The following is a 23975-nucleotide window of genomic DNA, read 5'->3' as shown; positions in this document are numbered from 1 at the left end:
ATACCTGCTTTGTTTTTATGTGTTACCATGTCCTTAAAACACATTGACCTCTCACACATTCACTTTATCCCAAACCATCTCCGTCAGGCACAATTACCTTTGTGCCATATTAAGTTTTGTTCTCATGTCATTTACATGTTGTCATTTGTGTATGTGTGTTCAAATGTGGCCAAGTGGGGGCACTGTGGTTGTGTAGGTGCAGCTGTGCTGTTAAACACATTTGCACAGTTTTTCCACACAAAATTCTCCAGCAAGTTCCCCATTTATTTCACCCTTTCTTCTTAGGTACCATTCTTGTTCACCCATAAACTGAACTTTTTTTTTTTTTTTTTTATGGATAAAAATAAGTGAGGTGCACTTTAAAACAGAAACCTATAGCCTTACATTAGGAATATGCAAATCATTTATCTAGAGAAAGGTTTCTAAATGTCAATTCTGATTTAATTTGTGGATCTGCTGACATTACCATTTGCAAATAATGGTTTACATGATTGACTTTTTTTTGTCTTTCATGTCAAGCAGAGCTCATAGTATGCAAAAATACAAATTAGCAGAAAAAAACAGTCTTTTATTACGATTGTCTTGGTCAAATAGTCTTTGTAAATTCCTTTTTTTTTGTGTTGAAGGTTACATTTATTTCCAAGTTCTTTCCTGTCTTAAAATGTTATGGTGCCCCCTCATTACAGTCTTTGATACACAATCCCAGCCATCAGTCATCATAGTTTATCATGAAAAAATACAGATTTGTAATAGTTTTTGACCAGGGCATGGGTCTGTTCTGTCTTGTTATTGCATGATGTCGTAATTGTCTTGGTTAATGTGCATGATGTCAATGCATGCACCCACTGCACTTCTGTGTCAACAGTTTCAGCAATTGTAAATTCAACGCGGGAATATCTGTGCACATGTTTTTCTAGGTTTAAGCATCCATGGTTTAACATGTGACCTTTGTATGACACACTTTATATTTATGCAACACTCCTAATTAGAGATGGATGGTGCTCTGTTTTGCATATTTGAGGACGTCACATTCAGGCTTATAGACTTTTTCAAATTGTATTGTGACTTTGTTTTTACTGTTATTTTGCATGTATTTTTGTTATAGAAGCTTAGGTTGAAAGATTTAAGCATGAACTGTTGTTCTCATATTGTGGGTTTATGTAACTCTGTATGCATTTGCATGCTAGCCTGGCATCCACACACTTTCTTTTGCATGGCTCAACATCACTCACCTTCTCTGTCTTGTATTTGGCCTACCCAGTGCATTATAAACAGTGTGTATGTGAAATGAGCACAGGAGGTATAAGCATCAGTGATGTGTGTGTTTCTTCTGTGCATGTGTTTGTTTGCTAGTGTGTGTGTGTGTGTGTGTGTGTTTGTACAGTGTGTGTTTTAAGCTCCAGCTTCACCTGACCAATTACACCCTCAGTGCCTCTGCCAAACCACAGGCTGCCAGTTCATATTAGCACAAAGATGCTGCTTTGTCATTTAATATTGGGAATGGCATTACTGGAGAGATCAGCAAAACAAATCTAAAATAAGTTGGGCCACAGACATGAAATTTGTCAAGATTTGATTTGTTTTAGTGGTTGTAATTTCGTTGTTGTATTTTTTGCTAACTTTTCTAAAAGTTGTTAAAATCATCTGCTGTATCCAGTAATGCCTGTGCAGTCTCAGTAAATCATCCAATCCTTAGCCATCTCTATGTCATTGTTTCTCAAAACATCCACTCTTGTCTTTCTCTCTCCTTCTGTCCATCCCTTGTTTGTGCTTTTTATCCCCCCCCAACCCTTCTTTGTATCATTGTCTTTCTCAACTCTCTGTCTTTGTCAATATGCACTTTTACATACTAAACTACATCTCAACCAAACAATAATCATGGATATTAGAAGAAGGGACCAAATGGAAAAGCAGCCCCTACAAAAGCTACCCCTCTCAAAGTGAAACCCACTCCAGCTAAGCCAGCCAAGACTGGACCATCCAAACTTGTTGTCAAGTCGCCTATGCCCACCAAAGCTCCCAAGCCTTCCTCAGCCAAGCCAACGAAAGCAAAGCCTACTGCAGTAGAGATCCTCTTGTCTAAGATCAAACCAACAGCAGCAGCTAAATCAGAGCCTAAAGCTGCCCCAGCTAAGAATGGCAAACCAGTTGTTGAGAAGAAAGCCAATGGTGCTGCTAAAGCCAATGGTAACAGCAATGGAAAAGCAGCTGCAGCAAAAGCGAATGGCAATGGCAAAGCTACAGCCGAAGCAAAGCCCACAGCACAGGCCAAAGTGAATGGAAATGGAAATGGCAAGGTTGTAGCTGAAAAGAAAGTCAATGGTAATGGAAATGGGGCTACAGTGCAGGTCAAAGTGAATGGAAATGGCAACGGCAAGGTCGTAGCTGAGAAGAAAGTAATTGGTAATGGAAACGGGGCTACAGTGCAGGCCAAAGTGAATGGAAATGGCAAAGTTGTAGCTGAGAAGATTGTCATTGCTAATGGAAAATCCTCAGCATCAAAGAAGGCCAATGAAAATGGAAAAGCCACTGTTGTGTCCAAAACCAATGGCAAAGCTACAGCAGAGAAGAAAGCCAATGGAAATGGCAAAACTACCATCGAGGTTAAAGAAACTACAGTAAAAGTTAATGGCAAAGCTGAGAATAAGGTTAATGGTGAGGCTAAGGCTAACGGCAAAGTGATTACTGTGGTAGAAAAAAAAGTTGTAAGTAATGGTGCCGCAAAAACTGAAACCACTACAAAAGCAAAGACTGAAAAAGTTGTTAAAGTAGAAAAGATAGAAAAGACTGTGGTCAGTGCAACTAAATCAGCTGCCAAAGTAGAGACTACTAAGGCACCTAAACCCACAAAAGCTTCAAAACCTGAACCTACAAAAGCAGCCAAGGTTGTGGCCACCAAAGCTTCAGCAACAAAAACTCAAGAAAAGGCAGAGGTGAAAGAGGTTGTCAAAGTCAAAACTGTGGTCACCAAAGTCCCTCTGGTCAAACCGACAGTGAGCAAAGTAGTGAAGACTGTTGTTGAAAAGGTGAACATCCCCAAGAAAGCAGCTCCAACATCTGCCCCTGTTCGGCCAACTCCACCCAGGCCCACAAAATCCAAGATGGTGGACATGAATGTCAAATCCCTGCACAAACCTTTCCCACCTTTTGGCGAGGCTGTGCTGGGTGGAACTGCAGTCCAAGCGAAGAAAGTTACCAACGGTTATCAACAGGTACAACAGGAGAGCTCATGTTTAGCTCGGAAGGTCCAGAGTCGTATGTCCCATTAGTCCCATTTGATCGCCAGTTCTTTCCGCCCTCCAGGGTCTGCAGCAAAAAAGAAATTGAACTCAACCTTTTTTCATTTTCTTATGAACAGTTTTATCTTGAAATAGATAACTGGCAGTGAGCATTTTGAGGTAAATCCTTGATGGTGGAAAATCTGGTCTTCAAACTGGAAGTTGGTCCATACCAAGCTGGGTGCCTTTTCCTCTGTTTGTATATCATATGACCTTCGAGATCACTCCAGCTTCTTCATATGATATGATACAGCGGTGCACACTGAAGCATGGCTAATATGACAGTTTCATTGTTCTTTACTTTACTTTATATTCCTACCTTCAGGCTGCTCAAACTGGATCTCAGAACCTGAATATATTTCAGCCCCCGTCTCTTTCTTTCCGGGAGAATCCATTAATGTACCAGTCAGATGAATGAGCATGGATTGCTATGGCACAAAAGCTAAACTTGATGAAACACAATTACTATCACATCCTGGACACACACAACACAACAAATCTCTCCTGTCACTCTGTCATTCTCTCTGTTTGTCTTTGGAATCACCTGTGTTTTCTTTTGTTTCTTTGCTTCTGGGTATATTTGTGTCAAACATGAATAAAGCAGTCTCACAGAAACTAAAAAGTATGCTTTAAGTGTGCTGTGGTTAGATGATAAATTTTTACAAAAAGAGTTGTCTACTATGAAGCTGACATGCTTCAATGTAGAGCCAAATTGTATGAGCAATATCATTAATTGGTTCTGAAAAATGTAAAGCATACGTTCATTGTTACATAGTAGTCGTGTTCTGTGAGGCTGTCTACAGGGGTTGTCTTTTTGTTTTCTGGACTTGGTGGAAACTAGACATCCCAAAGAGAAAAATCATGTATTTTTTTCATTGTATGGGATGGCTAGAGGCCCCTCAGTCCTTCTTCCATTAAGAGCAAACTTCAACCTCGGGGAACCTTGGTTTTGTGAGCTTTAAAATGCAAAAAAAATGTTCACCAAAACAAAACAAAAAGAAATCTCAGCAAAGTAGTCTCAATGACTCCCTAAATCTTGCACGTGGCAATATTTATAGTTATTAAGAGACTGACTGAAATTTCTTTTTGAAGATGGATCTACACAACTCTGAAAATGTGAGTTGCCAGTAAAATATCTTTGTCTCTGGCAACCGCAGTTTTATGATGTGTTCCATTTTCTTCTTTTAACTCGTCATCACTCACAAGCAGACTTTGATCTAACCACGTTCTTCCAATCAAATCTGCTTACTTCCTTCCTGCTCCCCAATTCCTGTCAACTTGACCAATCAGGACGTAGACACTGAGTATTCCGAGGCTGGCCACACCCCTACAGAGACTGATTATAACTATGAGGAGATGGCTCCACTGCCAGAGGGTGAGGTGTTTGGACAAGAAGAAACTCCTGTACAGGTAAAAAAGGAAGTTACACGCTGATCAGTGACACAGACCAAGAAGATAAAATAGACTAAGAAAACAGACATAATGTTTTATATCCTTCAAATCTGCAAAAATATTTGCTTAATTTTTACAACCAAATATAAACACAAAGATAGAAGTTAGCACACAGTGAAGAAAGAAGCTAACTTCAACTCAATAGGAAGACTTCCATCCAGAAAGGAAGAGGAGTGAATACCTGTGTGGTGGTGAGCCCAGTCTTTGTAGTTTAACCTAGTAGTTATAACACTGTGTCCCTCCTTTCCTAACCACACATCAATGTTTTGGCACCGATGCCACATGAAACGCTTTTTTTTTTCAAATAAGAATGCACCACATTCATCTGCTAGTATCACCAAACATTTTTATGTGTCTCCCCTTTTCTCTAACAACAAGATTTCCTGTTTTGTTCTCATCTCAAGATCCATGGTTGATCAGGTTGGGGTCTTGACATAAGAGCAAAGATCTTGTGAAAAGGGGATACGCATAGAGATATTTGAGATGCAGTTTTAACCACAGCCACAAAGGGAGATGAATATAATGCATTCTTGTTTGTGTGAAAAACCAAACTGAACTAAAGAATACAGACGTTACTGTGGCGAACTTTCCAGCCCTAAACTATCAGATGTTGAGAATCAGTTTCTCACATGTCTGATCTGTTTCTCACAGTTCATTTAGTTCACATTCATATTGTCTTTATCACTGTTTCATCTATACAGGCTTACTTTCATGATGTTTTTTATGATTAGAATGTTTTTGTTAGTCTGCTTTAAATGAAGTCACTTTTTAAACAACAGATTCTTTATATGAGGAAACTGTACGGCATAATGTCACTGGATTCACATTTTTAAAACGCCCATGGTAAGTAGAATAGAAATAACATAGTTTTTGCTTTGCACATCGCAGCAGCAGCTTGTTTCCACAAAGTTCCTCATTTCAGTTCTGTGTGTTTAGAGACTTTGAAAGGTCGACCTTGACACAACAGATTTTTTTCTCTCTCTCTGTCAGAAAATATATTAAGGCCAATTTGGAGAAAGCATTTTGTTAATGTCCCTCACACACAAGCTGATGATGATATCCTTTGTGGAAACATCATTATAAGCTCAGCAATAAGTGATTAACAAAAGAGTCAAGAACACAGAATAAAGCTGTAACAGTGTCGTCAATCAGACAGATGTTTGAGCACGAGGGACTGATAGAGTCTCCTGAGTCTACGAGATGTCTTTTGTTTTTTGTCCCTATGTCACTGTTTATTTCCAAAAGGTAAGACTCATTTTTTTCTATATATGCCCCCTTACCCCACCCCCTTTTCGTTCTATAATTCTCTTTCCTTTACTAACATTTCTCCATCAAACATATCGCTCTCATCCTTTCCCTGTTCCTTCTTTCTCTTGCATCTTTATTTTCCTCTCCTGGATTCATCCTCTCTCTCTCTCTCTCTCTCTCTCTCTCTCTCTCTCTCTCTCTATCTATCTATCCATCTATCTATCTATCTATCTATCCATCTATCTATCTATCTATCTATCTATCCATCCGTCTATCTATCTATCTATCTATCCATCTATCTATCTATCTATCTATCCATCTATCTATCTATCCATCTATCTATCTATCCATCCGTCTATCTATCTATCTATCTATCTATCTATCTATCTATCTATCTATCCATCCCATTGTGGCTCTGATAAACCCAACCCAGCCTCAGGTGGAGTCCTCATTGGTGGGAGAGGAGGTAGATGCCACCAAGGCAGGCGGTGTGGGCGAGGAGGCCTTCACTGAGGAGTATGTGACTGGGGACGTGGGCCTTAAGGAATACGACTATTCCTACAGGGACTACAATGAGCCATTAGTGGAAACTGGAGAGGTCGATGCCAACATGGGCCCCGCCTTGTCCGCTGTGACAGACGAGGGAGGCGTAAGTTTTGCTTTAGAGGCAAAAAAACTAAATCATTTTCAACCATATTATGGTCAAATCATATTCAATCCCCTCTCAAAGATGTGTTTGAGTTTGCCATCTCAATATATACAGTTCTTTGAAGACCTTAAAAATAGAACCATCAGTCTACCTGTGTATAACAGTAATATAACTTGGTTGTTAAGACCTAAGGCTGTTTTTGTTACCCAAATCCAAGATTGTCAAATTAACACAATTCCTAAAACTCCTACCATATCCAGTCCCATTTTAAAGGCAATAAATCAGCATTCTTTCTTGGTTTTTCTGACTATTAATCCTTTGCAAAACAGAAGACAAGTATTTGTCAAAGTTCAAGCAAAATGTTCTGAACAAGTAAGTCCAAATTGTTAGCATGCTGTGTGTAAATTACACACTTTAAGGGTAGTTGCAGTTTTTTTACTACAAGACAAAGGTATTGTTTCCCACTTAAAGTTGATGTATGAAAATTCAAAATGGCCACCATGCATGTAAGGTCTCCATGCAGATTAAATTGTATGCTTGGCAAGCTCAATCAGTCACAGAGAAACTGGTTTTGGAATGCATTTTGAATATTGTAAGGACTCAAACATGTAAGTGGTTGAAATTGGTTTTATTCTGTACAATGATTAGCAAACTCAGGACCCCAAGAATTAAAGCCATCATCATGGTAGAAGCTATTGGGGATCCTAAGAAACTTGTAGTATAACCTAAGCTATCACATACACTGCACAAAGAAGCATTTGGAAGTGCAGCAGCAGCTGCTGCATCTTCTGTCTTAAATGCAATTCATCTCAGTGTATGGCTTCATGTAGAGCTGCACAGCCCAAATCATTCTTTGTAGCTTTGCAACATTTTGACAAGCAATGGACCAAAGTCTGGATCAAATCTTGTGCCTTTATCAAAAGCAAATCAGGTTTTCATCATTAAGTTTTGTACACTTAAATGATAGTTTTTGATATAATGCATGAAACCAATGTGGGTGTATTTATGTGAGTTTATATCTACCTATTGTCGAGTGAGTGCAGAGATCAGTGTCTGTCATACGCTCTCTCTGAGCGTGTTTTTTGTTCTGTTTTTTTTGTTTCACATGTATGTGTCTGAGTTTGATTCTGTACTGACTACGCTGTGTTGTTGGCTACATGTGTGTTTTCCTCAGGCTGCAGTCAGAGCCCAGAAGGGAGAGAAAGGAGAACCTGCTGTCTTGGAGCCTGTGAGTTAAACATTTTCTCTTTCCTTGTGCACATCTTAAGCAGATGTACAAAAAAGGCTCGACAGGTCATTCATGTCATGATAGACCTGTGGGTGTGATTGAAACATACATCTTCCCTTTTAGGCAAGGCAAGTCTATGTATTTAACACATTTCAGGCAATTCAAAGCGCTTCACACAAGACATCAAAAGCATCATGACAAAAGGGAAATGTTCCCTTTTAGTCTCACAGGACTAAATGTTTCTGTATCTGGTTGCCTCCTCTTTTCCATTTTGTTTAAATTAGTTAGAATGAGTCTTTCTGAATTTCTCTGACTTGTTGATTATCAGTCAGTGCACAGTTGGGAAGCTGACAAGCTAACCCTAAGTCTTATAGTTGGTTCTGCAGCAAACATGACCCTCCACAGACTACACAACAAGCCCCAGCTTTCCCTCCCAGTGTGCTGAATCAAGTTATTTAACCATACTAAAGCTGTTAAAAAGGAACAGATCTTGGCAGTGGGTTCCAAATTAGATTTTTATCAGGAAAATGTTAAAGTTATGTACCACAAAAAAAACTGAATTATGCATTACAAACAAACAACATTATATTTGAGGATCTGAAGAAGTCTTACATGGAGTAGACTTGGAGTTTTTCAGTTTACCCTCACATCCTGTGGTTCTTTTGTAAGATCTCTGTACAGAACTACTGTGTAACAATTCCACCCTTATTGTGGCTCTCCCAGGGTATGCTGATTGAAGGACCTCCAGGACCTGAGGGACCTGCCGTAAGTCAATTATGATTATTCCAGTGTTATTACTTTCAATAATCACAGATTCATCATTCAAGATGTTTCTTTAGCATATTATTGCAACTTTTTTTTTATTGATTCAAATAGTAAATAAAAAGCTACTGAAAAAGAATCAACAAGAAGGAGGATAAAGGATATAATTATTTCAGCATTTTTTGGCAGTGTTTATGTCTAATATTAGTTAGCACCTTAACCAGCTAGGTTGGACTGTTAACATGATTTCTTGAATGTTAATGCTCACAGTGTTTATATTCAACCCCATAATCAAAGTCCAGCTGACACTGACATCAAAATACAGTATACCTACCCATTGAATCTTTAGTCAGAAATCTTAAAGAGTTCTTCCACAACCTCTTTCAGGGTCCATCTGGTCCCCCTGGCTCCTCTGGACCTCCTGGATCTATCGGTGATCCTGGCGAGAGGGTGAGTGTTTCATATTTGTGATGAAGTTAGGATCAGAGAGACATCAGTATCGAATCTGTCCAAAGACAACTTTGAGACATGTTTGGTTCATAGCAGATGACACTGTGCAAGAGATGCATTCAGCTCAAATCTGTCTTTCTCCCTCCTGCAGGGTGTACCTGGTAAGGCTGGTCTGCCCGGAGCGGATGGAGTCCCTGGACCTCCTGGGACTTCTGTCATGCTGCCTGTGAGTGTCCCTTTGCTTTTCATCCTTTATAAGAAATAGAAACTCTCTGAATGTCTGTGATGGTCCTGGTCCTTATTAATCACAGCTGCAGTTAATGAACCAACCATCATATTTTGATATTCATTTAAATAATCGTTCAGCAGCAGATATTGTGCATATATTATATGCAATGTATCCAACGGTTGCCCCCTCCAGTTAAGAAGGCAGAGTATCCTCTCACATTGCTTCAATGTTTTTTCTACTTTCTCGTTGCAGTTCCGCTTTGGACAGAGTGGAGGAGACAAGGGTCCCTCAGTGTCCGCACAAGAAGCCCAGGCAGCAGCCATCTTGTCTCAGGCGAGGGTCAGTCATCACTTTTACTTCACATTTCCTCTCTGTATCACAGCAACTTGGCATGGACTCGTCACCATATTTTCAGAACTTTGAGTCAAAAGATGTTAAATTATGCTGATGTTTGAAGGCATCAGCATCTCATCTCTTTTCAAACTGATGTCAAAATACACTTTACTTTCTAAAGTCAGTAAAAGAACAAAGAAGAAGATTACACACTTAAAAGACACAAACTGAACATCACACAAACACAACGGTTTGCCTACAGTAAATGTCTGACATGTAGCATCCTTTTTAATGTACCTTCTTTTATTACTTCTCATACTTGTATTTGTTTTACAGCTCTTTTCTCCACTTAACGCTTTAATTGTTTATTTCTCGTCTCATTTGAAGCTTCTACCTTCTTTTTATTGTTTTGATCTCTTCTCATTGTTGTTGTTTTTTCTTATTTAATTGCTTTTATATTCACTTCATCTACATATTTGGTCCGGTCATTTATGTAGCTGGGTTCTGGTGATATTTGTGTTCATTATGTTTAGATTCTTAATCTCTGTTCTAATGTTCATCGTGTCTGTCAAAGCACTTTGTCAACCCCTCTTTTAAAAAGTAACAAATAATGTTATGATTATATATTATTATCCTCTATTTCATTTTGATTAAATGTTTCAATAGAGAGAGGTTAGTTGTGAGTATGAAAGGACATTTTCTTTTTCTTCATACATCAACATTGACCTTCAGATGTCTTTGTCTCTAGATGGCTCTGAAAGGACCCCCTGGGCCGATGGGATTCACTGGACGCCCTGGACCCCTGGTACTTTATCTTCCATTCATACCCTAACCTCTTTATATCAGGAGTTTGTTGGTGTGATTTTCTGGATTTAAATTCACAATCTATGTGAAAGAAATGTGGCTAACACATGGAGTTAGATGTTCTGTGCATGTTTGTCTTTTCTCATGCCTAGAGGGACTGGAATGATGAGCAGTTGTAATAGTTATTGATGATGGTGATGATTATTGCTTCTGTTTTAGGGCGACCCAGGAAGTAATGGCCTGAAGGGAGAAAGTGGAGACCCTGGTCCTCAGGTAAAAACTCTTACAGGGACAAAACCTCAACTCTAATCTCACATCACTACCAGCCTTTTCAATCGTTTGTATGTCAAATGTGTAGATACCCCTTCTTTACAGTGCAGTGCTGTGTATGTCATTACTGAGCGTATATATAATGCTGTATATCAAATCAGATCTATGAAAATATTTACAAACATCTACTTACATTTTCAGGGTACAAGGGGACCCCCGGGAATGATGGGACCTCCAGGAAAAGCAGGAAGAAGAGTGAGTGATACCTTTTCTTTTTTTAAATCTATCTGTCTTTCTCTATCTTAGATGAACATGACAAAAACAAAACTGGTCCCACTGTGTATCCAACTGTGTCCTATAAAAAGCTGCTTGTTGTCTAACAGGGTCGTGCTGGAGCTGATGGTGCCAGGGGAATGCCAGGAGAGTCTGGAACTAAGGTGACCTCTTTTTGACCTTTATTTATGGACATTGACCAAATGAACTCTTCAAGCATGTGATTTTGAGTCTTCTTTATAAAAACTGATGTAATTTCAGTGTTTACTTATGAATAATGTGAGTCTGTAAATGCTCATAGTTACCTTTGCAGTGACTGTGTGAAATGATTAACACATTACCCATCAGGCTCCACAGGAGTAGATAAATCCAGCTGTTACTTGGTCTCACTCTTCTCCAAAGTTTTTATTTAACATGTGTGTGTGTGTGTCTCAGGGTGACCGTGGTTTTGATGGCCTTCCTGGTTTGCCCGGTGACAAGGGACACAGGGTGAGTCAGAAACTTTTCATAATTGAAATGCTGCATAAACGTCATTTAGAATTATTAGAAGTAGTATGGCTGTGGCATTAGAAGTCGTAAAGATATGTATGAGAGTTTTTATTCTTGAATATCTGTTGCTAAGCAGATCCATGTAGTTTTTTTGGATTCCTAACTCCTCCACTCTTTCATCCACCCAGGGCGATTCAGGGGCGTTGGGACCCCCAGGGCCTACCGGAGAGGATGGAGAGAGGGTATGAAGATATGAGAAGAACAATTTGAGATTATTCCAGGCACTAATAAGAGCGTCTGTTATTTTGTCGATCCATAACTGTTAATAATCAGAATCTCATTATAATCAGCATTTTGTTACTGTGTATTTTTTTTCAGGGAGACGATGGAGACATTGGGCCCAGGGGTCTCCCAGGTGAACCAGTGAGTGTTTCCATGACAACAAAGCAGATTTTTACAACAGCATACAGCAAATCAAATTCCTCTCAGTGTATCCATCCATAGCACTACTGTACTCATACCTGTAATAGTTGGGCCTCTCCTCTGTGATTAAGTGCAGAGTAGTGATGGACAGGTCAAAGATTATAGATTAGATTTATGACTTTGATCTCTCTCTCTAAACACGTGTTTGGTGCATTAGCAGAAAATACCAACACACTGCAGACTGAACAGTAAAAGCTTGAAGGAAAGTGATATGTAGATGTAAACTTCAGATAAATTAACAACAATTCCTATCAGTCATCAAGATCGGCGCATTCTAGGCCTGTGAAGGCTGTTTCGTCATGAGCCGGGGATCCGGCCGAAGATTTCTGCCTTTTTAATAAGGCAGTTTTTTCTTACCACTGTAACTTTTGCTGCTTTGCTAAAGTTCTCATGATAGATAGGCCGGATCTTTGTAATATAACAATGAGTAAGGTCTTTTACCTGCTTTTTGTAACATAACAATGAGTAAGGTCTTTTACCTGCTTTTTGTAAAGTGTCTCGAGATAACACTTGTTATGAGTTGACGCTATACAAATAAAAATTGATTGATTGATTGATTGAAGATTAAATATTCCAGATACGAAAAATCTAAATATTGCCAAAGCAATAAAATAACTTAAATACTAGGTTTTTATTTATTTATCAAAAATATGAATTACTGAGACAATAAATGACATTCTCTGATTGGCCACTAAACTTGGATTACCTGTTAAGATTAATGCATATATTGAAAATGAGAAACAAAAAGATAAAAATGAAATATCAAGATTTACCTCCTCTAAAGAAAGTGTAATAAGAAACTTTTCTGCCAAGTAGAATAAAATACACTGACTTTCATGAGATCTTTTCGTTCTGGAGTTCAACTTAAGCTGTTTGAATGTGCATTTTAGGACTGTTTCTTACTGACTGATCTCGGCTTGTCTGTGTGTGTGTCTGTAGGGACCTCGTGGTTTGCTGGGACCTAAAGGTCCTCCTGGAATCCCCGGACCCCCTGTGAGTAAAAACGATCACAAACCACATTGTTTTGCATGTTTTTAATTGCATTGTGTTATTTCTCTTGGATTTATGAGCACCACCAGCCCCTCCAGAAACAACACCCTGTGACCTGATGTAAAAAAAAACAAGGATTTCCAAAATCTAAAAATGTATATTTCATGTCCCCACAGTCACCTCAAAAACAATAACAAGTCACACAGTGTCCCCCAGGATTATGGCAACCAAGTCACACTTGTATATTTTTATGTGCTAGAGTTGTTAGACTATGGTAGTTACACTCTGTCATTACAAAGGACTCCACCATCAACAGCAACACAAAGGACATTTTTCAATGGATAAAAACTACTCAAGTAGAAGAGAAATGTCTTCTTTTTGCTTCCACACATTCTCATTCCCCGTCATGATGCAACTCAACCACCTCCAGTTTGATCAGAGATTCAGGTGTGCTATGCTAGTAGCCTGGAGCTAGCCTCATGCAGAGACGATTAGCAGGATATAATAAACTCTTTTTGCCTGACCTCTCCTTTCTAACTTCACACCGCAAGAGTTTCTGTTTTTAACTTTAAGATCTTCAGCAATAACCAACCTCCCTCGAGGCCATTTTAAATACTTTATACCTCTCACTCTGGAGCTTTTGTATGATACTACCTACAGCTTTTATTCCAAGACCATAAACAATTAAAAATGTATGACTAAAAACTAGGAGCTCAAGTGTCTCCTGATTTCCACACATTTTATGATGCACTTCATACTTTGCAGTGACTGGCTTTGAGCAAGGCACTAGCAAGAATAAATTCAGTTCCCACTGCAGATAATCATATTTGTTTGGATAAAAGCCATTACCAAAGTTAGATGATCATCAGTATAGACGACTGTGTTTATATTATTTGTGTCACTTGAATTGCTGATCGATTTCTTTGTTCATCCTCTCTACTTCTCAGGGTGTACGTGGAAATGATGGGCCCCATGGTCCCAAGGGAAACCTGGTCAGTACCCCTATAACTTTTCAACCATCTTATCATGTAAACTTCTGAGTCAGCAGATAATCAGTATCAGAAAATTAAATCTTAGTCATTTTTAGAACATGACTCTCGTGTTCTCATCCACCCTTCACTATTTCCTGCTGTCTGCATCTCATCTGTGAATCTGTCTTCCTCTATTTCTTATTCTTAGGGTCCTCAAGGAGAGCCAGGACCCCCAGGTCAGCAGGGAACCCCAGGAACTCAGGTGAGACACATAACAGCTGACCGGTATCATACACTCTTATTACAATCTTCCATGACTAAGTTATTGTGTGCTAAAGAGTCTAGACAGACATGCACAGTCCCAAAGAATTAAATAAAAGTGTATGCATCCTTTCACTGAGAATGAGTCTCATTTGTTTGTTGTTCTGAATATTTACAGGGAATGCCAGGACCTCAAGGAGCACTTGGACCACCAGGAGAGAAAGTAAGAACAAAAAAACTCTTTCTTTATACTGTAGCTATGCACGCTACAGGAGGCTAGCTTGTTTAGGAAACAAGAAACAATTTTAACAATAGAGTAAACAGTAAGAACCTACGTAAGACATGATAAAACCCTCTTCAATCATGATGAGATCCTGCATGGAAATCTAAAAAAGGTAGGAGGTCCACAAGATCCTTTGAGAAAGACCAGATTGTTCAATGTGGTTTGAAGATGAAATTAAGTCTTTTGGGAGCATTTTTAATATTCAATTAGTTGCAATTGTACAAATGATCAATGCATCAATAATATTACAGATGAAAACTTGTGGAATAAAGGTTTGGGAGGGACTAAATGTGGCCTGGACTAAAATTTGTTTTATTGGTATTGATATTTGTTCCCACCAACGTTACATTTACTTCCAGAAAGAAAAAGTAATGTGTTTAAAGAATCAGAATTATTTAGAAATTAAGCGGCATTGGGTTCCTTGAAAGGCGCTATATTAATTCAAGTCATTATTATTATTATTATTATTATTATTATTATTATTACAATATTTACAAGGTTACACAAACCTGACGTTGTCATTTAACACACAATCTCTCTACTGGACGGTCGCGATTGGAAGTAAGTAAGTAAGTAATCTTGCGCCATCAGCTCCCGTCCAATCACTCACATGAACGCAGAACCAGCTCTCGTCCAATCATCGGCCGGCTTGTACCGTCAGCTCTTATCCAATCACTAGCAGGCACCTGCAGCACAGCACACAGAGGGAGTCACATACAACCAAGAAAACAACCTTTTAAAGATTTCTTTACAACACTCCTCCTGCAGTAATGACGGCAGCTCAAGCTTTCTCTCCCTGACGCAGAACGAAAGTGGAACCAGCAATTTAACCATTTTTGGTCATTTACTCTAAATGTATGTACCTGATCACTGAAAACCATTAATGATCCTTAAGAGGGTAACATGAACTGAGCACCTATTATTAAGAGTTCATTCATATGTTGATGAAGGAGGATCATTTTTCATACAGTAGCTACACAATTTTTAGAACATGTTATCCTTCTTGTGGTGTTTTCTGTAAGACACTCAAAGTGTAAGGTGCAAAACCACCATCAGACCCCCTCCCCTTCCCCCTGGACTCTCAGTTCTGACCCCATGTCCTCTCTTCAGGGTCCCACAGGAAAACCAGGTCTGCCAGGAATGCCTGGAGCTGATGGCCCTCCTGTAAGTTTATCTCTTCTGTCTTTATTTTGAATTAACATAAATCTGCGTTAAGTTGAATCCATCATCGCTTCCTGAGGCTTGAACTTTTTCTCTCTTCTCAGGGTCACCCAGGAAAGGAGGGGCCTTCTGGCACCAAAGGAAACCAGGTAGGTGTCTATCATAAATAGCTGCATTACACCACGACACTTCCATTTAACAAAGTCAATTCACCAATTAAATACAACTTAAGAGAAACATTTATAGTTAATGTGTTGAATTGGGATCTTTGAGCATGTCGTTGTAGCTGTGCCTGTAAGGCGTTACCGTGTGGTGTTTATTGTGTTACAACTTGTACTTCTTTCATTGACCTTCTCCAGGGTCCAAACGGTCCTCAGGGATCTATCGGCTATCCTGGTCCTCGTGGCGTCAAGGTAAGTGAAGAGTCTGTTATACAAATCAAATAACAGGTATTCAAATTGTGTGCTCTATATAATCTCTATAACTTCTACTTTTTGGGAAACTTGCTTTGCATTTGAAAATAAAATTGAGCAAACACAACTCTTATCAGTGTATTGATTATGAATTGTTTTGACTCCAGGGAGGTCAAGGTATCCGTGGACTGAAGGGCCACAAGGGAGAGAAGGTAAGAAGTTCATTACAGTAAAATATACACAATACAATTTATCACCACTCAGAGGTATCCTCTCATCATTTACAATCAAGTCATTTAAATATGTTGTTTGTTCACTTTCATGACAATACTTTGAGATGTTTTGTTTGTTTTTGTTTGCTTGTGTTTTTAGGGAGAAGATGGTTTCCCTGGAATAAAGGGAGATTTCGGTTCAAAGGGAGAGAGGGTAAGTTCTATAATTATTCTTTACAGTTTCATAAAGTTATGACTCCAGATATTGAATATTCTGTGATTTATTCTGATGGATTTGTCTCCCGCTCACAGGGAGAGCTTGGAGTCTCAGGGCCCAGAGGAGAGGATGGTCCAGAGGGGCCAAAGGGTCGTGTTGGACCCCCTGGTGAGCTCGGGCCACTTGGATTGGTCGGAGAGAAGGTAAAAGCTATTTAATCACGGCAAAGTTTTCTTGATTGGCTATTTTTGGAACGTGAGATAGGTTACTGAAATGTAGCATTAATTATTAATTTTCCTTTTAAAGTGAAATTTAATTTAAACTAGATTTCATATTTCAACATTTCCCACAAATAAATGGAGATACTTCCAATTTTCTTAAAATGAGGTAATGCGTCGGGCAGAAAATAAGACTTTGCTGCCCTCTTGTGGTTTAATATGTGTCTGCTGTTTAGTGAAACATATTTATGAATACCATGTACAGTTTATTAGTTATATTACAAATACATTTGGATGAAACATATCCGTTTATTTTTATTTTGTTATTCCTTTTATACTTTAGAAGGTGCTGCACATAAATATGCATTTCTCCAAACATTTTTGAAACCTGTTTTGTTAAATTGAAATGACTTCATCACACCTGATGATCAACTTTATCTCATAAAGATTCATAATAATATATTGTTTAATGTGATTATACCACATTTCTTGTAAAAATCAGTTTGTGTGAAAGTTTTGAATTATTTCTTCAGAATTACAGATGTTGTGACCATCTAGATAAAGATGATTATTTAATGATGTCATCATGTGATTGCAGGGTAAACTTGGTGTGCCTGGACTTCCTGGATATCCTGGAAGACTAGGACCAAAGGTAAGAGAAACAAACACTGCATCTTTCATCACTAGCCACTCATGAAACATGACTTTTGATTTCACATGCCTATTGATGGTAACAGACAGTGCTGACGTTAATGTTGATTTGGTTTTTTTAGGGATCTCTTGGATTCCCAGGATTCCCTGGGTCAAATGGCGAGAAGGGAACAAGGGTAATGTGATGACTCTTTGAGAGATTTTGTTGAAACTATGATTGTAAAAGTGACAAAGGGGCGTTAATAATATCGATGTTGACATTATGAAAGCTGATTTATGATCCCTACACACATTAGATAGACTGGTGGTCTATGTAGAGTCCTGTAGAGGAAAGTATAATCCTGAAGTCAGTGTTAGACAGTGATGTGAAGATAATTTCTGTTTGACTCAACTGTTTGTTTGTTTGTTTGTTTTTTCAGGGTCTTAGTGGCAAAGCAGGGCCCAGAGGACAAAGAGGACCCACGGTACTATTTCACATTTATGCACTTATTCTAACAGTTAATCACTTTGTAAATTCTTATTATGATAAAGGGACACAGGGCTGGAAAGCAGAGTTTCACTTCCCTCTCTGAAGTTTAAGAAAGGATACAGAAGTATGAGGGAGAATCTTATTTCACCTCTGACTACACCCGTCACAGCATCACAGCTGTCTGTAGATAGTCTCTGTCAGAAATGTTCTCTGCTGCACCTGTAACAACACCCAGTAGTGAAGTCACAGGGTCTCGTAGAATACAGGTACATCACTGCAGCAAATAACTATTTCAGCACCAATTTCATTCTGAGACAAGTGGATAAAGAGGAGAATATCTATTGAACTAATTACTTAATGATATAATATGATCTGGCTTGACAAAGATTTTTGGCGCTTGGACTCTACGGGGGGATTTGACTGCATTGAGCGGCAGCAGGATAAATCCCCCCGTGGAGTCTGGACACTGGTCGTGGCTGATTACTTGCTAAAATCAGATGGTTGATTAATTGATGGATTCTGTGAAAACTGGGCGGTGAATGACGGAACAGAGAGGAGAATCATATTTAAATAGAGAGTGGAAAGATTAGAAGCTAACGCTGAAGGTGAGACACCATGCTATTGGATAGATGAGACCAGCTGATGAGACAGCTGATTTCCCAATAACGACCCCAGACAATGAGAGCAGGGTGCAGAGTAAGGGAACACCTGTGGATGCAAAAAAAAGTCTCTCTGACTGAATGTACACTAGAGATTTATTTAATCAATTCAAAATTGATTGAACATAAATTTAATCGTAGATAGCATGACATTTACAAAATGTTAGTCACTCATTATACATTCTGTTTGTTCTCATCAGGGCCCCAGAGGGCAGAGAGGACCGAGGGGCTCCACTGGGAAATCAGGAGCAAAGGTTTGTCTTCACAGTAACTTTGTCTAGATTGACCTGAAACATTCTGTCAAACTGTTTTGATGATTATTATTATTATTGTTGAAAATCAGTCTCGTTCATTTAAATTATTTCACAATGTGAGGATATCGCTCAACAGTTCAAATATAAATTAAAGGTTTTTTTTTACTGTATTGTCGTTCTTAGGGAACATCAGGAAGTGACGGCCCTTCTGGTCCACTTGGAGAGAGGGTAAGTGCTTCATTTTCATTTTGGAAACCGTGTTCTGCTGCGTAGCACTTTATCAGAGCAAACATTTCAACCTCTGCCTCATTTTGCCAAACTGACCGGTGCTATTTGGTTTCCTTTTTATGATCTTAATATTTGATATGTTGTTGCCTCACCAGGGATTGCCCGGGCCTCAGGGAGCCAACGGTTTCCCAGGACCAAAAGGACCTCCTGTAAGAACACATTTCATCGACTTTTATAAGACGTGGTATCACACAAGATATCTGTAGTTCATTCTTCCAACGTGGTCTTTGGTTTGATGTTCCCTCTTTCCTGCTGTCTTCTCTTGAGACAAAGATTTATTTAATATTTGATGGCTGACGGATGTTTCCTTGCAGGGACCCCCAGGAAAGGACGGGCTGCCTGGACACCCTGGGCAGAGAGGAGAAGTTGTAAGTTTGTTTTTTCCCACTTCCACATTTGGTTCAGTATCTCAACTATATGAACTAAATATTAAAGTGTGGTAACTTCATTAATTAAGAAGTGCACCAACAAGAAGCAAAACAGTAGATAATGATGGAGCCCGGCCAGGCTGGAGGCGGAGCCAAAAGCAAGCTTAGTGTTCATCTCTGCATGCTCCAGGAGGGCTGTAGAAAAGATGCCCAGGTTTATTTATACATGCAGCCCCTAAGATATCATGTCAGTGATCAGTTTGTTCTCAATGCAAACCACACACATCTTAAAGGGGCATTTCTGCTTGATGTCTGCAAAGCTGAAGAAGGCCCTGTGCTGAAACACGGCTGCTGCTGCTCTAATCAGATAAACTTACTTTGAAGGACATTTAGTGTACTGACTTTTTCGTCTCTCCTTTAAACCTACACATAAAGATGGAAAACAGATACATGACTTCTGTAGTTTATGTTTCTACTGATTTCCATGTTGAAAATATGGTGGGATGGATTTATATACCATATAAACTGTCTTTACAATCCAGGCATATTAAAAGCCACACATTTATAATAATCCCAGGATTCACTCACAGATTATAAATAGGTTGATTATTATCTGTACTATAGTATTTGAATCAGTATTTCTACATTGTTTCTTTCTAGATGGTAACTTGAAGAATCGTTGTGACCTTTAAGTATTTGTTCACATGTTGCAGGGGGTTAAAGGTTCAATGACTTGTAAATGTTTATTAAAATGAATTTCTCTCCTCCAGGGTTTCCAAGGTAAAATGGGTCCACCTGGGCCTCCTGGAGTTGTTGGACCTCAGGTAAGTTTTCCATCATGGTGCAGAATTTTCCAGAATTTTTAGAATAACATAAATTTTCAGAATTATGTCATTTGACTTTTTTCTTTAATATCGGACCTCCACCCTTTCTTATCTTCTTTGACCTGTATTTCCACTTTGCTCTCCCACATCCAGGGTCCATCAGGAGAGACCGGCCCCTTGGGTGAGCGTGGCCACCCTGGACCCCCAGGTCCACCTGGAGAGCAGGGACTTTCTGGTCCCTCAGGAAAGGAAGGTACCAAAGGAGACCCTGGACCCCCCGGAGGGCCTGGGAAAGATGGACCACCAGGACTGAGAGGCTTCCCCGGAGAGAGAGGACTTCCTGGAACCCCTGTGAGCATGACCAATAGAAATATTGAGGGCAGATTTTCCAGTTATACAAACTGTTATGTCTTTGTTGGATCACTTGTATAAAAGTGAATTGGATAAAATCGTCTCACAGAAATGGAGATTGATCAAACACTTTGTGTCCCTTCTTCTAGGGAGGTGGAGGACTGAAGGGAAGTGAAGGACCTGCCGGACCCCCAGGACCTGCTGTAAGTTTAAAATAAAAACGTTTACCATTTATAGGAGAAAACATTACTGTGCTATCTGACTAGCTAACTAGTTTAAGTTTGTCAAAAAGGGATACAGGAACAGAAGTTACTTTACGTCAATCAGTCAATGATCTGTGTTCCTTTTGTTCTGTAGTTCATGACTTTGATACTCAAATTAATGTAAAATCTAATAATGGGATGATGTGTTAATAAAATAGTTTTAGTTTGTTAATAACGGTACATCCCAACACCTGCTGTAGTCCGTACTGTCTTCATGATATTGTGTTTTTCCAGGGATCTCCTGGTGAGAGGGGTCTAGCTGGTACTGCTGGACCTGTTGGACCTCCTGGCAGACCAGGCCCTCAGGGGCCTCCTGGACCTTCTGGAGAGAAGGGAGTTCCTGTGAGTATTCTGGAAATGTTCATCCATTGAGCAGTTTGACATTTTTTATAAGTTTTCAATCCAGCCAAAGGAAAGTGATTGACTGTTGATCTTCCTCTTTGTTCTTCTTCTCTTATTAAGGGTGAAAAAGGCCCTATTGGCCCAGCAGGTCGTGATGGAGTGCAGGGTCCTGTGGGTCTACCTGGCCCTGCTGGATCACCTGGAGTACCAGGAGAGGACGGAGACAAGGCCAGTAACTCTAAAAAAACACCTTCTTAATCCATACCTGCCAACACTCCCGAGTGTTTCCTGTATTTCAAGGCCATCTCCCGGCCTCCTCCTGTTCTGTTATATCTCACGGGAAAATCCCGGCCCTACAATCTTAGTATGAATAATCCATATTTTGCTTACATTCGTTTTTTATATGTGTCCTAAGATACCAAAGTTGCAAGATCATCTATTAGTCATGATAAACACAAACAATCAACATCTACATCAAATGTCGACCGCAGAGATGGACTGAATCATTTAGTTTTATTATCGTGAGGATAAGTGTGCAAAGCAGCTTTTAATAAAGAGCAACAAAGGAGGTTACCCTTCTTTCACCAACCTTCATAACTTTAGGACACGCAGAGGCAAGGAACGTCTCAACGTCCCATCTTAAAGGAAGAATGTCACATTTTCATTATGTGACGACTTTATTGACTTGATTAACGCACACCTCCGATCACCCCCACCCTCTTGTATTTTTAACCTTAATGTAGGCAGCTATGTCTTCATCGTTTTTGTGTCTTGTTTAGATAAATTGGGTGATTGAGGTGTGAATTCTCCATGCTTTAATCAGACATGATGAGTCTTTATTTTGAAACTTTAACGGGGATATTTCATTGTCTCTACAGGGTGAAGTTGGAGAACATGGTCAGAAGGGCGCCAAGGGAGGTAAAGGAGAGCATGTAAGTGACTAACGTCAAGCCCAAAATGTATTTCTGATCGACAACATTCCTTAACAATGTAGTTTCTTGTTTATTCTTTCCTCTGTTTTGATGTTATGCTTACTGCCTGTGGGCTTGTTTTGTGTTTGTTGGTAGGGTCCTCCTGGTCCACCCGGGCCAATGGGTCCTGTTGGTCAGCCTGGACCTGCTGTAAGTACCACCCTGAACTCTTTAAAGATAAAATAGGGTTTGTTGAACTTGTAACTGATGTTTAACTTTCATTTTGATGCATGTAGTGTTATTTGAGTTTGGGGGGATATGGTGGATGTCACTGCTACACTCTCAGATCTTTTATCTGTTCTGAACAAACGGGTAAACAATTCATACATATTCTTACATCAGAACAACTAAGTTAAAACATGAAATGTTAAATGAATATAATGATAAGATTGATGTTTTTTTCCCGGTGAACTTATTGATTTATCTAAATGTTTGTGTCTTTAATTTTCTTCTTCTATGGTGCAGGGTGCTGATGGAGAACTTGGAGCCAGGGGCCAGCAGGGACCTTTTGGATCCAAAGGTGACGAAGGTACCAGAGGATTCCCAGGAGCCCCAGGACCCATCGGACTGCAGGTCAAATACAATCAACAATATACACTACAGCTACAGAATCACTGAAATCCTTAATCACTTCTTACTTTAGACTTTCATGTAATCGCCCCATGAACAGAGGCTATCGTCCTCCAAGCAGACGGCCTGGTTTCCACTCTGACCTCGCTCTAATCCCTGTTTCTGACTTTATTCTCTGTCCTATCAGTAAAGACATAAAGCTCAAAAAATAAACTCAGGCTTGAATTTTGAGTTGTAATCTTTAGCTAAGTTGTTAATCTAAACAAATTCTTTGTGTAACTTTTACTCCTTTTCTGCAGGGATTGCCAGGAACTTCAGGTGAGAAGGGAGAGACTGGAGATGTTGGACCCCTGGTGAGTTTCATTACTCTACTCTTTTTCTTTTAATTCAGTTACTTGTTTTGTCACCATGAAATCATAAATCTTGATTCAAACCTGAGCCTCTTTACTTTTCCAGGGTCCACCTGGACCTCCAGGCCCCCGTGGCCCTGCTGGACCCAACGGTGCTGACGTGAGTGTTTACAGACTTTATTTTTTTAAATGAAAAAATGCGTTGGTAACATTACAGAGAGCTGATGTAGAGCCCAGTTATCTTTTCAAAAACTGTACAACCCCCCCCCCCCCCTATTAGCAGATAATATTTATTTGGATGTGAATTTATCTTATTTTTATTTATTTTTTTGCATATTTTTCAGGGTCCTCAAGGTCCTCCTGGTGGTTTGGGTAACCCTGGCCCTCTTGGAGAGAAGGTGAAGGGTGTTTTTCTGGCATGAAAGCAATATTTCTGAGTTTTAAACTTTCCTTAAAAAAGGTTTAATTTGGATCTAAATAAAAACGATTCTTTCCACAGGGAGAGCCCGGTGAGGGAGGACCACCTGGAATTGGAGGAGAGCCAGGAAAGAAGGTGAGTGTCGGACTCTTACAGCTCAGGGTAGGAGATAAGGAGGCTGTGGCTCCGCTGACAGGATGATCTTTCCTACTGCGATCTCACATTAGCTCACCATGACTTCACTGAAAATGTACGAGGGTGCTGGTCTGAGTGAAAAACTGTTTGCCTTCACACATGCAACTCAGCCTGAACATTTCAGGGAAGTTTTCAGAGATTTGTACAAGTGTGAAAGAGTCCTGTGCTCCTGTTGGCAGGGTCCTCGTGGAGAGCGCGGAGAGAAAGGAGAATCTGGACAACCTGGAACTGCTGGACCTGCTGGAGGCCGAGGACGACCTGGAGACGACGGACCCAAAGGAAATCCTGTATGACACTCAAACACACAATGACATTTCAACACAGATCA

At 39.6% G+C, this 23975-nt stretch overlaps 1 protein-coding gene across 7 annotated transcripts in view; it reads left to right on the top strand.

Moving 5' to 3' along the window:
* The window catches only part of col11a2 (collagen, type XI, alpha 2), an 82149-nt gene that overhangs the window by 18381 nt on the left and 39793 nt on the right, over positions 1 to 23975 (top strand). For 2 of the 7 annotated variants that reach the window (XM_061059620.1, XM_061059621.1), the window contains exons 6-50: positions 1890 to 3212; positions 4569 to 4688; positions 6412 to 6627; positions 7802 to 7855; positions 8579 to 8620; positions 9005 to 9067; positions 9219 to 9293; positions 9549 to 9635; positions 10378 to 10434; positions 10653 to 10706; positions 10905 to 10958; positions 11087 to 11140; positions 11412 to 11465; positions 11654 to 11707; positions 11844 to 11888; positions 12888 to 12941; positions 13886 to 13930; positions 14118 to 14171; positions 14349 to 14393; positions 15564 to 15617; positions 15719 to 15763; positions 15974 to 16027; positions 16195 to 16239; positions 16400 to 16453; positions 16552 to 16659; positions 17273 to 17326; positions 17448 to 17501; positions 17745 to 17789; positions 18654 to 18707; positions 18891 to 18935; positions 19091 to 19144; positions 19310 to 19363; positions 20134 to 20187; positions 20341 to 20538; positions 20688 to 20741; positions 21036 to 21143; positions 21264 to 21371; positions 22022 to 22075; positions 22211 to 22264; positions 22580 to 22687; positions 22984 to 23037; positions 23141 to 23194; positions 23379 to 23432; positions 23534 to 23587; positions 23827 to 23934. In XM_061059620.1, coding sequence (XP_060915603.1) covers positions 1890 to 3212; positions 4569 to 4688; positions 6412 to 6627; positions 7802 to 7855; positions 8579 to 8620; positions 9005 to 9067; positions 9219 to 9293; positions 9549 to 9635; positions 10378 to 10434; positions 10653 to 10706; positions 10905 to 10958; positions 11087 to 11140; positions 11412 to 11465; positions 11654 to 11707; positions 11844 to 11888; positions 12888 to 12941; positions 13886 to 13930; positions 14118 to 14171; positions 14349 to 14393; positions 15564 to 15617; positions 15719 to 15763; positions 15974 to 16027; positions 16195 to 16239; positions 16400 to 16453; positions 16552 to 16659; positions 17273 to 17326; positions 17448 to 17501; positions 17745 to 17789; positions 18654 to 18707; positions 18891 to 18935; positions 19091 to 19144; positions 19310 to 19363; positions 20134 to 20187; positions 20341 to 20538; positions 20688 to 20741; positions 21036 to 21143; positions 21264 to 21371; positions 22022 to 22075; positions 22211 to 22264; positions 22580 to 22687; positions 22984 to 23037; positions 23141 to 23194; positions 23379 to 23432; positions 23534 to 23587; positions 23827 to 23934 — 4332 coding nt within the window. The remainder of the gene's footprint in view (positions 1 to 1889; positions 3213 to 4568; positions 4689 to 6411; positions 6628 to 7801; positions 7856 to 8578; positions 8621 to 9004; positions 9068 to 9218; positions 9294 to 9548; positions 9636 to 10377; positions 10435 to 10652; positions 10707 to 10904; positions 10959 to 11086; positions 11141 to 11411; positions 11466 to 11653; positions 11708 to 11843; positions 11889 to 12887; positions 12942 to 13885; positions 13931 to 14117; positions 14172 to 14348; positions 14394 to 15563; positions 15618 to 15718; positions 15764 to 15973; positions 16028 to 16194; positions 16240 to 16399; positions 16454 to 16551; positions 16660 to 17272; positions 17327 to 17447; positions 17502 to 17744; positions 17790 to 18653; positions 18708 to 18890; positions 18936 to 19090; positions 19145 to 19309; positions 19364 to 20133; positions 20188 to 20340; positions 20539 to 20687; positions 20742 to 21035; positions 21144 to 21263; positions 21372 to 22021; positions 22076 to 22210; positions 22265 to 22579; positions 22688 to 22983; positions 23038 to 23140; positions 23195 to 23378; positions 23433 to 23533; positions 23588 to 23826; positions 23935 to 23975) is intronic. The other 5 variants (XM_061059622.1, XM_061059624.1, XM_061059623.1 and 2 more) reach the window with 5 other exon arrangements.

Source organism: Labrus mixtus, chromosome 16 (assembly GCF_963584025.1).
Source record: "Labrus mixtus chromosome 16, fLabMix1.1, whole genome shotgun sequence".
In the NCBI taxonomy this organism is placed as follows: domain Eukaryota; kingdom Metazoa; phylum Chordata; class Actinopteri; order Labriformes; family Labridae; genus Labrus; species Labrus mixtus.
The sequence above is the reverse complement of the archived record's forward strand: the minus strand, read 5'-3'. Positions and strand labels throughout refer to the sequence as shown.